Raw genomic sequence first — 16,471 nt, forward strand, 5'->3', positions numbered from 1 at the left:
AGGACAAGTAAATGTGACAGTAGCACATAACTCTGCAAGAAATTCTCAAGTACCATTAAAATTTATGAGTTTAACTTACAGAATTAAAAAAGTATCTATGTGTATGTTTAATGCCATTCTTAATGCTAGTGCCAAGAACAAGTCCAAATGATTGGTCTTTTATAATATTAAAAATTATTAAGGAATTACTTGAACAACAAAAAAAAGAGGGTTACTTGATAATTTTCATTGTAACTTACTGTTGCTATTTTGGTCTGCAGAAAATTCTCCCTTTCTTCATCTACCTTAATTTCATGTCCATTTTTGAAGAATTCAAGCATTTTGGGGATGTCATGGCCAATGGAATCTAGTTAGAAAAAGTAAAATCTACAATTATCACTCCAAATAAGTAGTAAAAATTACTGAATAAAAGAAACACATATCTCATGTGAAGATACAGCAAACAAATAGTGGCAGATAAACTTTAGTTCCAAAGAGCTCTGTTTCCTGGTGTTGATGCTCTTGTGTGATCTCCTCTCATTGTGTGTGAATGAAACTTGCAACTTGCTTCAAACCAAGAGGCAGAATAATCATGTGTACATAATTATATTACATAGAGCTATAATGCCTGTCTTGGAGAAGACTCTCTTCCTTATTGGCTTTGAAGAAACAAGCTGCAATGCTGTGAGCTGCCATATGGAGAGGGCCATAGGGCAACAAGCTGAGAGCAGTCTCAAGCTAACAGCCAGTAAGAAACTGAAGCCCTGTGCCCAGTAGCCTACAGGAACTGAATTCTGCCAACTGTGTAAGTCTGGAAGCAAATCCATCGCCCATTGAGTCTAAGATGAAACCACCTCTCTGGCCAACACCTTGAGTGGAGCTCTGTGAGACCCTTAAGCAGAGAACCCCACTCAGCTACACATACATTCCTGACACATAGAAATGGTGAGATAATAAATGTGTGCTGTTCTAAGCAACTGTTTGTGGTAATATTGTTGCACCACTATGGATAACTAATACATAAGTATATGCAATAATAATATATAGCATACATTAAAAACACAGATGACATAATAAAATCAAATCTATAAAATAAACTATGGCAAAAGATAACAGCGGCCAGGCATGATGGCTCATGCCTGTAATCCCAGCACTTTGAGAGGCCGAGGGAGGCAGATCACCTGAGGTCAGGAGTTCAAGACCAGCCTGGCCAACAAGGTGAAATCCTGTTTCTACTAAAAATACAAAAACTAGCTGGATATGGTGGTGCACACCTGTAATCCCAGCTACTTGGGAGGCTGAGGCAGGAGAATTGCTTGAACTCGAGAGGTGGAGGTAGCAGTGAACCGAGATTGTGCCACTGTACTCCAGCCTAGGCGGCAGAGTGAGACTCTGTCAAAAAAATAATAATAATACTAACAGTACAGTCTTGAAATCTTTTAAGAACCTTTTACCTACCATAAAGAAGTGGAAAAAAAAAAAAACTAAAAAGCAGAAACATTTAGCAGTGGAAACAATATCATAATGAATGATACAGTGTAGAGGTAGCTCATTATTACACAAATGGTTATAGAAACTGGCATGAGTTTCTACAGTCAGACATGGTGGCAGGCACCTGTAATCCCAGCTACTCAGGAGGCTGAGACAGGAGAATCACTTGAACCTGGGAGGCAGAGGTTGCAGTGAGCTGAGACTGAGCCACTGCACTCCAGCCTGGCAGCCTGGGCAACAGAGCAAGACTCTGTCTCAAAGAAAAGAAAGAAACTGGCCTGAGAGGTCAGGCATGGTGGCTCATGCCTCTAATCCCAGCACTTTGGGAGGCTGAGGCAGGCAGATTACTTGAGGCTGGGAGTTCGAGACCAGTCTGGCCAACATGGCGAAACCTCATCTCTACTAAAAACACAAAAATTAGCTGGGGTGGTGGTGCATGCCTGTAAACTCATCTACTTGGGAGGTTGAGGCAGGAGGATCACTTGAACCCAGGAGGAGGAGGTTGCAGTGAGCTGAGATCGTGCCACTGAACTCCAGCCTGGGCAACAAAGCAAGACTCCTTCAAGAAGGGGATGGGAGGGGAGGGGAGGGGAGAAAGGGAGGGGAGACATGGACAGAGGGAGGGAGGGAGGAAGGGAGGGAGGGAGGAAGGGAGACAGAGACAGGGAGGGAGGGGGGAAAGGAGGGAGAGAGAGAGAGAGAAAGAGAGAAAGAGGCATGAGAAAATAATTAAGAACTGAAACAATTTATTGGATTCTAATGTCACTTTGTCCTCCATTAGGGTAGAGAAAGGGATGCAACTAAACATAGTAAGGAGAAAAATGGAATCAGGATACAAATTAAGAATCTTCAAAGGATCTGGCCGGGCACAGTGGCTCAAGCCTGTAATCCCAGCACTTTGGGAGGCCGAGACGGGCGGATCACGAGGTCAGGAGACTGAGACCATCCTGGCTAACACGGTGAAACCCCTTCTCTATTAAAAAATACAAAAAAAAACTAGCCGGGTGAGGTGGCGGGCGCCTGTAGTCCCAGCTACTCGGGAGGCTGAGGCAGGAGAATGGCGTACACCCGGGAGGCAGAGCTTGCAGTGAGCTGAGATCTGGCTACTGCACTCCAGCCTGGGCGACAGAGCGAGACTCTGTCTCAAAAAAAAAAAAAGAATTTTCAAAGGATCATACAGGAGACTATAAAATAAACTATTACTCTCCTAAGATTTGGTTATGATCATTTTAACACAAATTTAATAAACAAAAATACAGTATATTCCACTATACCATAACTTAACTTGAAAATTTAATTCTATGCACAGAAAAATGTGAATTATTTAAAGGGTAAGATATAGAATGAAGACTGTGCCACTGAAGAGACACCACTCCCACCATGCTCAAGCAAGTCGTCCATAGATGAGTCAATGTGAAGAACTCATTACATAGACAGCACGGCATACCCTCAGCATACATTACTCCTAGGATTATCTCAGTAGTTGTTCATTTGGCTCAGGAGCACTACAGCTATAAGTGAAAGCAACTACCCATGGGCAATTTACAGTCTAATTGGGAAGATAATGGATATACAAATGAATAATTACAAAAAAATATGAAGTTTTTTCAATATCACAGTCTGATGTAACTGAGTACTAAACAGTATGATAAAATTGTATACTAGTAAACAGTAAGATGCTAATGGTGGTACACAAAAAACAGATACCTGGTTAAACCATCTATATCTCTATTTAAATTTCTTTACTTAAATATATTTTTTAAGTTTGTTTTCATAAGAACAGTGCCTTGTACATAATAAAAGCTCAAGAATTATTTAGTGACTTACCTAAATCTAAGCCCACCACACTGCCTGCCTTCCTGTCACTATGGGTGAACTGTCTATGCCCCTAACAAAGGCCATTCCTCTTCATTTCTGTGCTCACCCCTACTTCTACTCACCCATAAAAGGACACTGCTCCTCCCTTCTTTCCTCTACATTGTCGATTTTTCCCTGCTTCCCTAGACAATCTTCATTAGCTTACAATCTTGCTATAAAATCTTGCTTTTCAAAATAAAATAAACAAGTCTCCTATGTTGCCTTCTAGTTACCACCCAACATTCCTCTTAATGTAAGTTCTCAAAAAAAGGCCATCTCTATTTCCTCTCCTTCTATTTTCTCTTATACCTACTTCAGTAACCTTCACATTGGCAAATCCAGTAGTCATTTCTCAGTGTTCCTCTGACTTGACCTACTAGCAGCAGTTCACAGTGTAATCTGTTCTCTTCCTACAGTATCTTGACTTGTCCTCTGAAACACGATTCTCACTGGCTATTTCATCTCATTTTAAGGGCTGAGCCACCCACCCTCACTTACCTGCCTTCCAAAGGTTGAACTACCTGAGGGATCAGTCATGTTGCTTCTCTTATCCTATCCATGCACACCTCCCTAACTGATCTCCTGCAGACACGTGGCTTTAAATACCATCTAACCACTGATAATTTCTAAATTTTTGTCTCCAGCCACAATCTCCCTTATGATTTCCAACCACCAACTTGATATCTCTACCTAGATGCAGACAAATTATTAGTAAGGAGTAAACAGGACAAATGTCTCCTGGAAGAATAAACAAAGGACTTCATAATTTAGAGCCTGCTATCATATTGATGATGTAACGGTAATGAAGAGAGAAAGAACTGGACTCAAGAAGAAAAGAGAAATAGTTCTGCATTAAAACATGGTAAAGTGAAGGTCTGATTGAATATCAAAAAATATATACATTTGTATAGTTAGAAAAAAGGAACTAGAAAAAAGGTGATAGATTGAAGATGATGTAGATTTTAGTTTTTAAGGTAGTTCCATCCTAAAACACAAATAAAAATTCCTTCCTTTGACCTTATATATTCTTTCTTCTTTGTCTAATTTGCATTTCTCCAATGACCAAAATGTTTAGTATTATTTCATCTGTTTAATGGCCAATTACATATATTCTTTTTTTTTTTTTTTTCCAAGATAGAGTCTCACTCTGTCACCCAGGCTGGAGTACAGTGGTGCGATCTCAGTTCCCTGCAACCTCTGCCTCCCGGGTTCAGGCAATTCTCCTGCCTCAGCTTCCCAAGTAGCTGGGATTACAGGTGTGCGCCACTGCATCCAGCTAATTTTTGTATTTTTAGTAGAAGCAGGGTTTCACCATGTTGGCCAGGGTGGTCTTGAACTCCTGACCTCAGGTGATCCGCCTGCCTCAGCCTCCCAAAGTGTTGGATTTACAGGCATGAGCCATTGCGCCTGGCCACATATGTTCTTTTCTACAATACCTACTCAACTCTTTTGCCCCTTTTTTAAAAAATTAGGTTGACTGTCTTACTGAGTTATGAGTTCTTTATATATTATGGATACAGGTTCTTGGTCAGAGCTATGTGTGGCAAATATTTCCCCCCAATCTATGACTTGCCTTTTCATTTTCTTAGGGGTATCCATCCATGAGCAAAAATTTTAATTTTGATTAAGTCCAAATTAGTAATTTTTTCTTCTATAGCTCATGCTTTTTGTGTCCTAAGAAATATTTACTTAATCCAACACCATGAAGATTTTCTCCTAGAAAAGTTTCTTCTAGAATTTCATGACTTTATCTTTTACATTTAGGTCTATGATTCATTTTGGGTTAATTTCTGTGTTTGATGTGAGGAAAGACTTATCCGGTTATTTCAGCACAATTCATCGAAAAAATTATTCTTTTTCCACATAACCCTGACACCTTTGCTGAAAATCAGTTGACCATATAAGTTTTGGTTCATTTCTGAACCTCAATGTTTGAACCATATTCATTTATCCTTTATACCATACCACACTGTCTTGATTACTGTAGCTCTATGATAAAGTCTTACATCTCAAACTGTGTTCTTCCTTTTAAAAATCATTTTCTCTTTTAAAATTTTTTTTTTTTTTTTTGAGACAGAGTCTTATTGCATCACCCAGGCTAGAGTGCAGTGGTGCAAACCCGGCTCACTGCAACTGCCACCTCCTGGGTTCAAGTGATTCTCCTGCCTCAACCTCCCAAGTAGCTGGAATTACAAGCATGTGTCACCACATTCTGCTAATTTTGGTATTTTTAGTAGAGATGGGGTTTCACCATGTTGGCCATGCTGGTCTCAAACTCCCAACCTCAAGTGATTCACTTGCCTCAGCTTCCCATACTGCTGGGATTACAGGGGTGAACCAGCACACCCGGACAATTTTTTTTTTTTTAAGACACAGTCTTGCTTTGTCACAGGCTGGACTGCAGTGGCATGATCTCAGCTCACTGCAGCCTCAATCTCCTGGGCTCGAGCAGTCCTCCCACCTCGGCCTCCCAAGTAGCTGGGACTCCAGGCACATGCCACCACACCCAGTTGATTTTTTTTTTTTTAAGTAAAGATTTGGTCTTGCTATTTTGCCCAGGCTGGTCTTGAATTCCTCCTGCCTCGACCTCCCAAAGTGCTGGGATTACAGGTGTGAGTGTGCCACTGTGCCCAGCCTAAAATCATTTTTTCCATTCTAGGTTCTCTGTATTTCCATTTAAACATGAAAATGCGTTTTTTTTTTTTTTTTAACTTTTCTGGGAGTGTGGTTGGGATTACATTCAATCTATAGAAAAAATAACCTTATCTTAATAATATGCTTTCAAATCCACCACTATGGTATATCCCTCTATTAACTTTCAGCAACATTTACATTTTCTATGAAAGGTCTTACACAGCTTCTGTTAAATTTTCTCTTAAATATTTTTATTTCTTTATGTTCATGTAAATGGAACTGTTTTAGAAATTTCAGTTTGATTGTAGGTTGCTTACATATAGAAATACCGTTGATTTTCTTGCATGGACTTTGTATCCTATAACCTCGTTAAATTCATTAATTAGAATTCACTTACTAAAATAGCTTAGTATTATCTGGGAATAAAAAAAGATTTATTTTTTCCTTTCCCTTATGTATGTCCTTTATTTCACTGACCTCCAGTACAATGTTGAACATAAGCTTTGACAGCAGAGATCTTTGCCTTGTTCCTGATCTTAGGTAGAAAGCATTCCTTCTCAATGATCTCACCATTAAGAATGTTGCTTTTTCATAGATGTGCTGTGTCAAGTTGAGGAATTTCACTCACATTTCTAGTATTTTGAGAGTTATTATTGCCAAAATGTTTTCTTTTTTTTTTTTTTTTTTTTTTTTTTTTAGAAAGCGGGTCTCACTATGTTGCCCTGCCTAGACTGTAGTGGCTATGCACAGGTACAATCATAATGCACTGCTAACCTGAACTCTTAGCCACAAGGGATCCTCCCATCTCAGTTTCTCAAGTGGCTGGAATGACAGGCATATGCCACTGTGCCCAGCTAGTTCAGCCTTTAAAACTATAAATTTCCTTCTAAATACTGCTTCAGCTGCATCTCACAAGTTCTGACATGTTGAGTTTTCAATATCATTCAGTTTAAGACAGTCTTTGATTTCTTCTTTGATCAATGAGTTATTTAGTAGTGGGCTTTTTCATTTTAATGTATTTGGAGATTTTTCATGGTTACTGATTTCTAATTTAACTCAGTTGCAATCAGAACACATATGTATGTAACTTCAATTCTTTTACACTCATAAATTTAAGACTTAATATATTAAGACTTGCCTTATAACTCAGCAAATAGTCTACCATGGTGAATGTTCAACACCAAACAACATTTGCTGTTGTTGGTATTTTATAGATATCAGCTAGGATATCTATATCCTAGCTGGGATATCAGTTGGATATAGAATCCAACTCTCTAATGCTTACAGTTTTTATGGTATATCTTTATCCACCATTTTACTTTCAGCCTATTTCTGTTTGAATATAACATGTGTCTCTTGTAGACAGCACATAGTTGGTTTTTAAAAAAATCTTACAATCTCTGCCTTTTGGAGTGTATGGTCCATTTCCAATTATCATTAACTATTTCTATGGCTGAATTTAGGTCTTTATTTTGATATAAGTTTTCTATTTGTTTCATCTTATTTGTTCTTCTGTTGCTCCTTTACAGGCTTATTAAATAAAAAAAAATTGGCATATCATTTTTATTCCCCTATTTATAGTTTTAAGCTATATTTATTTGTGTGAGTACGTTTTACTTGCTCTAGGGAGTACAATGTGCATACTTACCACAACCTACTTCATATTAATACTGTTAATGCTTCATGTTAATACAAAATAAAGTTGCGCCAGCTTATCTACCTCCTTGACTCCTTCGCCTTGTAGTACTATTGTCATACCCAAACCTGCTTTACTTCCTGTGCATTCATATTTAAAATAGTATTTACTAGGCTACTCAAGACCAAAATTAGGAAATCATTCTAGATTCCTCCCCCTCCCTTACCCCCTACATTTAATCAATAACTCCTGTTAATTCTAATTCTTAATATCCAACAACATCCTTCCTCATCTGTCTTCACTGCCACTACCAGACTCTTTCCTTCTTCGTCTTTTACCCGGATTACTGCAATCAACTCCTCACTGGTCTCTGTTCTCAAAGTTTCACCATGCTCATATGTCTACCCTGCCATTTATATAGTTCCCGCAATACTCATTCTGATAAGCAAATCTTACATCATTCTTCTGAGCTAAAGTTTTCAATGGCTCCTATTTGCAAAGAGGATAAAATCTAATCTCCATGGTATAGCACACAAAGCCCACTGTGATCTGGCCCACTGTCTATCACTGTCTAACCCCATTGACCACCAGTATCAGATAACATTTTATATACCAAATGATAGAAAGCTGCTTATAATTTCCTGAACACAACTGGCTCTCTCATACTTTTGTATATGTAAAATGGCCATTTCCTCTGCCTGATTCATGTAGGGAAAGCAAATGCCTATTCATGCTTACCTCTCAACTGCAATCTTCTTTACATAATCTCATTCTACAAAGCAGTCCCTCATTCCTCTACATACTTTGTACATTTTCTACCAATAAACTTATTACATTTTAGTGCAGCAGTTTGCTCTCATCTCTCTCCCCTCAGTGTTTATCTTCTTAAAGACAGAAAATGTCTTTTCACTTTATTTTTCAATCCTCAGTACTAAGTAGGCATGCCAATAATTATCTGCTTATTCAACAAATAAGTTATGAAGGTGATACATAAATACATGAAAAAGAATAGTTTCTCCTAAAGTAATTGTGGAGAATGAATAGTTACTTTAGGAATGATAGGGAGCTAATGATAATGATAATCATAATGGCCCACACATCGTATGTTATGTACCCAGCTTGTGTTTCATACATTATCACAAAAACAGTATGGGATGCATGTTATAATGAAACTCATTTTGTAGATGAATAAATAAAGGCACAAAATGTTAAAAAGTTTGCTCAAGGTCACAGTAAGTGACAAACTCAAGACAAAGAGAGATCTATGCTAACCGCTATTCTACTCTGCTTTTCAATACAGCCAAATGTTAAATCATCACTGCTATTTCTAGGGCTTTGCTACCCCTTACTGCTTTGTAACTGCCTTCCTCTTTCTCCACTTTCACTTTTCTCCGTGTTTTTAGGTTCTTCTATCTTTCTTCATTTTCTTTCTTCCTTTCACTTTCTTTTCCTTTAATTCTCTATTCAATTTCCATAATGAACATAACCTATCTATACAATCAAGTATTTCCTCCTAATATACCTTCTCTTTTCTTTTTTTTAATCAAGGAAAACAAAGTTAAGAAATAGTTAGAAAAGAGCTGAGTTAGGACTGCATATGTTACCTCCTGAAAGAAGTTTCAAGAAACTGAGAAAACTAAGAACAGACCTTTGAATATGGCAAAAGAAAAACCTGTGATAATTGAGAGAGCAATATTTTAGCTAAATTATGGAAGAAAAAGCTGTAAGGAATACTAATGCTTAGTAAGAAAATGAAGCCAATTTCTGAAGACCATTATTTGAAAAACTTAATATAAAACAACATAAAAAACTAAGATTGCAGCTAGAAAGGATAGTTGAATCAAATGAAGGTGCGGGGCGGGGGGGGGGTTGTGATTTGCTTTTTGTTTGTTTAAAGAAATCTGAGCATAAGTGACCAGGCACAGTGGCTCACGCCTGTAATCCCAGCACTTTCGGAGACCGCAGCAGGCGGAACACTTGAGCTCATAAGTTCAAGACCAGCCTGGCCAACATGGCAAAATCTCGTCTCTACTAAAAATACAAAAAAAAAAAAAAAAAAAAAAATTGGCCAGGTGTGGCAGTACATGCCTGTAGTCCCAGCTACTCTGGTGGCTGAGGCAGGAGAATCACTTGAATCCAGGAGGCAGAGGTTGCAGTGAGCCAAGATCGTGCCTCTGCACTCCAGCCTGGGTGACACAGTGAGGTTCTGTCTCAAAAAAAAAAAAAAAAAAAAGGAAAAAAAAAATCTGAGCATAAGTAACTGTTAAAAGTTAAACCAGTTTCTCTACTGCAGAAAACAAAACTGTTAGTTCTATGACAAGAACTTTGTCTTGTTCACTGCTATCACACCCGAGGCTTGGCACCTAGTAGATACTAACTACTATAAATACTATTATTCTAATAAAAAAAATCTATAAAAATCTATAGTCCAAGCTGGGTGTGGTGGCTCACGCATGTAATCTCAGCACTTTGGGAAGCTGAGGGAGGTGGATCATTTGAGGTCAGGAGTTTGAGACCAGCCTGGCCAACACGGTGAAGCCCTGTCTCCACTAAAAATACAAAAAAAATTACCTGGGCATGGTGGCTCACACCTGTAATCTCAGCAACTCGGGAGGCTGAGGCAGGAGAATTGTATGAACCCAGGAGGGGGAAGTTGCAGTGAGCAAAAATGCACTACTGTGCTCCAGCCTGGGTGACAGAGTAAAACTCTGTCTTAAAAAAAAAAAACATTGTATACTCCATTTTTAAATTACAGTTTAATCCTATATCTTCTACCAACTGAATGAGTGCCGTATTAAACGTTCATTCATTCATTCAAATATTTGTAGAGTACATACTATTTTCCAGGTACTATATTCTAGGCAATGGGAATGTAGCAATGGACAAAACAAAACCATCCTTGCTCTAATGAGAGGAACTGAACACACATCACACACACACAAAAAGATGCTGAGAGTGATATGTCCTAAAACGAATACAAAAGCATAATAATGACATTTAGTGATAATAGGAAGTGGGAGTAATATTTTATATAGAATGGTCATGCAAGGTCTCTCTGTTTAGATGATGTTCAAATGAGAAAGTGAGTAAGGCAAGTAACCAAACAGTACTACTACAGACCCATGCAACAGTAAATCCAAAGACCTGAGGAGGGAGAGCACTAAGTGTGTATGAGGAAGATCAAGGAGGCCACCATGGCTGAAGTAAAGGAAGCAAAGGAAAGCATAACAGAACCAGCTGCAATAGATCCATAATTCATCTATAACAATTGTAATAGTACCTAATTATTAATGAAGTCTTTCATACATAGATAGTTTTTAAACTAATATGTGAAGGGGCAGAAATTTAGAAAAAAATCAAATTCATTACCTTGCAAAAATTCTCTGTTTTGGTATTTTCCCTTATATAACCAAAACTTCTGATTGTTCCAATAATGCAAACAAAACCCAGAAGTACAAGATATTATTCTAAGAGTTAAAAATACTACACATGACAAGAACTTTAATATCCATGAGTTTCAAGTATGATATAACACCAACTTCCTTACAGAAAGCAGTGTCCTGCTCAGAAGATGGGAATACCTTTTGGACAAGTTTGCTGGGATATCCTTTGGACAAGACATCGAGTGGAGCACTAGTGTTCAATTCTAAGAGTTAGAAGTTAAGAGGAATCCACACTAGTGTAATTCTAATTTTCTAATCATGTCCCTTTCTCTCTTACCTGACAATAACTTAGTACAGTATAAAAGAATTTAACTGCTCCCATATATGCCACAGTACCTATCACAGGTTAAGTCAAGACTTTTGTTTGGCTGGGCACAGTGGCTCACGCTGTAATCCCAGCACTTTGGGAGGCTAAGCACTTTAGGAGGCTGAGGCAGGCAGATTACCTGAGGTTAGGAGTTCAGGACCAGCCTGGCCAACATGTCTCTACTAAAAATACAAAAATGAGCAGGGCATGGTGGCAAGTACCTGTAATCGCAGCTACTTGGGAGGTTGAGGCAGAATCACTTGAACCCAGGAGGCGGAGGTTGCAGTGAGCCAAGATTGCGCCCCTGCACTCCAGCCTGGCCGACAGAGGAAAACTCTGTCTCAAAAAAAAAAAAAAAGATATTTTTCACACTAGCATTTTTGGTTTCTAAATGCTAATTTATAAATAAGAATAGAAATAAAAAAGTTTCAATTAACAAAACATATCTATATTAGAGATGAAAGAATTACAGAGGGTACTTATATTGGGGAGGAAGCCAGATGATAAGCAAAATAAAACCAAATTTCTTAGAAGGAATTTTAAAAAACAGGTTTTAATTTTTTTTAATAAAACAAAAAAGAAATATTGAGAAAACAAGCCAAATGTGCATTTGAAAAATAAAGAACTTGCCTACAGTTATGTAAGCAATTAAAATAAAATGAATAAAACTGCAGCATTAAGCAAGCTGCAAAATGTACACACGCCCACTCCCATTAGTAAAACTGGAAATGGGAAACTAATGAGCTCAGCTGCAGGAGCTTGTTTTTTAATTTTCTCCACTTGCTCAAAATGTAATTTCTATTTCACACTGAAGACTTTTGTTGGATATAGGGGGAATCAAATGTTCTTAAACAAGAATCTGAATGAGCTTTGAAAATGCATAATAGAAGCTTCATTTGCTCTAATGCACATCTCACGTATTCGGTTTAACATTTTTGACAGGTTGATCGTTTGTCTTTATGTTTAAAGAACACAAATATTTTACCAGTGCCATTAAACAGATCATGTTGGGGTGAAAAGAAGGTGTCAGAGAAGGGAAAAGGTCCATCTCTTCTCTAAAGGTGCCTAAGCAAATAGGAGGGGAAAAACATACTTAGGTACTTGACCATGATATGCGAAGTTGTAATTCATTATGAAAGGAGAAATAAAGTAAAGCTCACTAATAGACATTTTATGAAGAAAGTTATTATTTGGAATAAAGAAATAAGTTATTTGAAAACTAAAAAAGCTTCCAAATATTGAGATGACTATGGGAAGAAAAAACAAAAAACCCTCAAGGCTAAAAAAAAAAAAAAAGTTAAAAGGGTTATACAGAGAATGGATAAAGTAGCAAAAGTGACAAAATTAATGTCTCTTAAAAATCAGTTCATCATGGAAAGCAAGGAACTAGATATCTAGAATACAAATATATTAGTATTCATTTTTGGTTTTGACTATATTTAGTACTGTTTCTTTTGCTCTGATTTGAGCTTGAATTTAATTAAACACAAAAAATTTATGAGAAATATTTTCATCAAATTCAACTGCAATTTTGGTTTAATTTTTAAAATATGTTCAGTTTTAGGTCTTACTTAAGAAAGAATATAAACTGGATTCCATGATAACAAATACTGTGGTAAGGGAAATCGCTAATAAAAAGTGCCAGACACCAGTTCAAAATCTAATAAATATTTATGACTTAATGCATGCTATCAAAAATAATCAAACAAAACTCTAACACAACAAAAGAACTAGAAAGTCCATTTGAATTTAATTTACAGGTCATTATCTAGAATTCAGACAAGTTGTTAGTGGCTAGTATATATAAACATTTTAGCAGAATATTTTTTTTTTTTTTTTTTTTGAGGCGGAGTCTCGCTCTGTCGCCTGGGCTGGAGTGCAGTGGCCGGAGCTCAGCTCACTGCAAGCTCCGCCACCCGGATTTACGCCATTCTCCTGCCTCAGCACCCCCCAGTAGCTGTGACTACAGGCGCCCGCCACCTCGCCCGGCTAGTTTTTGTATTTTTAGTAGAGACGAGGTTTCACCGTGTTAGCCAGGATGGTCTCGATCTCCTGACCTCGTGATCCGCCCGTCTCGGCCTCCCAAAGTGCTGGGATTACAGGCTTGAGCCACCGTGCCCGGCATAGCAGAATATTTTTAGTTCAACTAGAGTTAAAATTTGGAGACAAACCTACTAACACAATTTTAAAACATTTGTTCTGTTTACACTACATATTTTTATTTGAAATAATAATATACCAGACATCCAGCACTACCTAAAACAAACTGTGTCAGTAAGTAAACTTGTTTTTCCTCCCAAATGCACTCCATTTCTATTAATGATGGCACTTATTAGGAGAGGTCTCTAGTCTTAAAAAACCTCAGTATCATTTGACTCTTCCTTTTCTCCCCCTCAACCTGTCCATTCCTAATTAATTGCTAAGTCTTAATATCCTTGATGTTCATACACTTCACTCCAGTCTTGTTATGAAGACCTTAGCTTCAACATTACACTTATTAGTCTCTTGCCATTGCATCCAAACTGGTTTCCCTGTCTCTCATTTCAATTATCTTAAAACCTCTTGCCAGATTAAAGCTCTAAAGAACAGATTATGTCACTCCCATCTCAAAAACTTCTAAGGTAGTCCTGCTGAATACAGAATGCAGATATTCATGCTCATTAGCCCATCATTCAAAGTTCTTCTCAATACGGCATCAATCTACCTTTCCAACATCATTTCCCATTATTCTCTTCTATGTCAATGTAAGGGTACCATTCTCCATAGTCAAAGAGAGCTAATTAATATTTCTTGTACCTGACCTATGATTTCTGACTTAATGTTTATGATTAATTCACTCCTTCTACTTAAAATAATATTCTCCTCAATCAATTCATCCAATTACTGTTACCTTATTTATGTTTAAATGTTACCTCTTTTATGATGCCTTCCCTGATTCCCCACCTATGCGTAAACTCCACCTCCACTGAACACCCCTAACACTTCTTAAATTTATTATATAATACCTCACACTTTATAACATAGCTCCTTATTTAGTGATCTTAACTTTCTTATTCGATTTCTTAAGGAGAAAATATCCATAAGCAGAAAACTTCTTAAGAGAAATTACCTCCAGAGCCATGCATATGGTCAATATTCATACATACGTTTAACACTTTTAAATAAATGGGCATACATATTATATTGATAAACAGGCATGAAAGCCAATAAAACAGTATGATGATAATATACTGAGTGGATAATACATTTCACTAATTGGGAGCTAAATTTTGATCTAAATTTTAAAAACTGGTATTATAAAGTAACTAGGTTTTCAAATCATATTAGATTACCAGTATTAATGCCAAAGCAGCGAAAAAAAAATCAAACCCATAGGTTCTTGTAACTCAAACTCAAATACCAGGACATACTATTTATTCTACATATATATGAACAATTTTGTTTCCTAACTAAGCAAAGTTCACAAGAAAGTTGTCGACAGGATATTGAAATAATAGGAATTCTCTTACTTCGAGAAACCTTTGGAAATCTTTTACCCAGCTTCTTCTTTAATCGATTAAGTTCAGGCATTATTTCTGGAACAGCTACATAAAAGTCTACAACAATTTCATCATCCCAAATCTGAAAATAAAAAAAAAAAAAAGAAAGATGACCTCAGATGAGATGAAAAGCTTTATCGTTCTGAAAAAGTACAATGTAGTCATTTCCTTTATAATTCAGAAAACAGACATTAAGCACAATTCTTTTCTTCAAACACAAGGATCATACAAATACTCCTGCCAAGTATAAAAACCATCAGAAGCAAAACATTTTCCTTTACTTTAAAAACAGTCACATCCATTAAAAAAAAAAAAAAATTAATGGTTTCTTCCTTTGGGTTGTGTTAAGCAAAAGCGTCACAAGTTAAAACACAGCGATGAATGTGTGCATGGCTCACAGAATCCCACAAAGTTAAATTCATATATTTATTAAAACTGAAGAAACCTACAAAAGCTGAACATTTTGCAACAGATCACATGTAAAATTAATAACCACTAACTGCCAAACGCACTAGCAACCACTAGCTTCCTAAATTTAGAGCATCAGAGAACTGAATTTATAATTATTTTCACAAAGAACTGAAACTGAAAATTCCTTACCACCAATAACTAAGAATAAAAGAAGAGGGGGTGATCAAAGACAAGTTCATTTATAATTTATTATCTATACTCTATACCCATTCTCAGAACAAAGGAATTAATATTCAATTTTTAGAAAACATTTTTATTAATTCAGACAAGCACCTAAAATAACTATTATACTACTACAATATACTCGACTTAAACTCCACTTAATATACTTCACTTAAACATACAATATACTCCACTTAAACTCCACACCTGTAATCCCAGCACTTTGGGAGGTCAAGGCAGGCAAATCAATTGAGCTAAGGAGTTTGAAATTAGACTGGGCAATAAGGTGAAACCCCATCTCTACAAAAAATACGAAAATTAGCCGGGTGCGGTAGCACAAGTCTGTAGTCCCAGGTAACCGGAAGCTGAGGTAAGAGGATAGCTTGAAGCCAGGAAGGCAGAGGTTGCAGTAAGCCAAGATCGTGCCACTGCCTGAGCAAGAAATATTTTACCAATGATTCTCTTTGTATGAAATCTTACCACAATATGCCATTCAAAGCCTTGATTTAGGGGTACATAGTGAATTAAAAACTTGAATTCTGACAAAATTAAGCAATGACTATGGAATTTTATCCTTCTGTTACTATTCTTTGTACAAATTTTTAGTCCTTAAATAACATATTCTCCTCTCCTTAACAGTAACTTACATTAAATGGGCACTTCTCATGTGCCAAGCATTCTGCTAAAAGTTTAATATAATTTAGAACATCCAGTCTTCACCACAACCCTTGAGACAGGTACCAATATTGACCACACATTCCAGATTAAAAAAATTGAGGGCTCAGGGGAGGATGAGTCAGTCTGTACACACCTAAGAGACAGAGCTAGAACTGAAATACAGGCAGTGTGGGTCAAGAACCAGGGCTCTCATCACTGGAAATAGGAAAGCAGAGGCAATTTCTAAATGTCAAAGAACTGTATGTGAGATTTCTATTCCAAGACTTTCCAATCC

At 37.1% G+C, this 16,471-nt stretch overlaps 1 protein-coding gene across 1 annotated transcript in view; it reads right to left on the reverse strand.

Annotated features, from left to right (window-relative positions):
- Positions 1-16,471, reverse strand: part of MRPL1 (mitochondrial ribosomal protein L1) — a 102,827-nt gene that overhangs the window by 50,426 nt on the left and 35,930 nt on the right. Inside the window, exons 6-7 of the mRNA XM_023222551.1 lie at positions 14,857-14,968; positions 240-346 (exon numbers count right to left, since the gene is read on the reverse strand). Coding sequence (XP_023078319.1) covers positions 240-346; positions 14,857-14,968 — 219 coding nt within the window. The remainder of the gene's footprint in view (positions 1-239; positions 347-14,856; positions 14,969-16,471) is intronic.

The sequence above is a fragment of the Piliocolobus tephrosceles genome, chromosome 3, assembly GCF_002776525.5.
Source record: "Piliocolobus tephrosceles isolate RC106 chromosome 3, ASM277652v3, whole genome shotgun sequence".
Lineage (NCBI taxonomy): Eukaryota > Metazoa > Chordata > Mammalia > Primates > Cercopithecidae > Piliocolobus > Piliocolobus tephrosceles.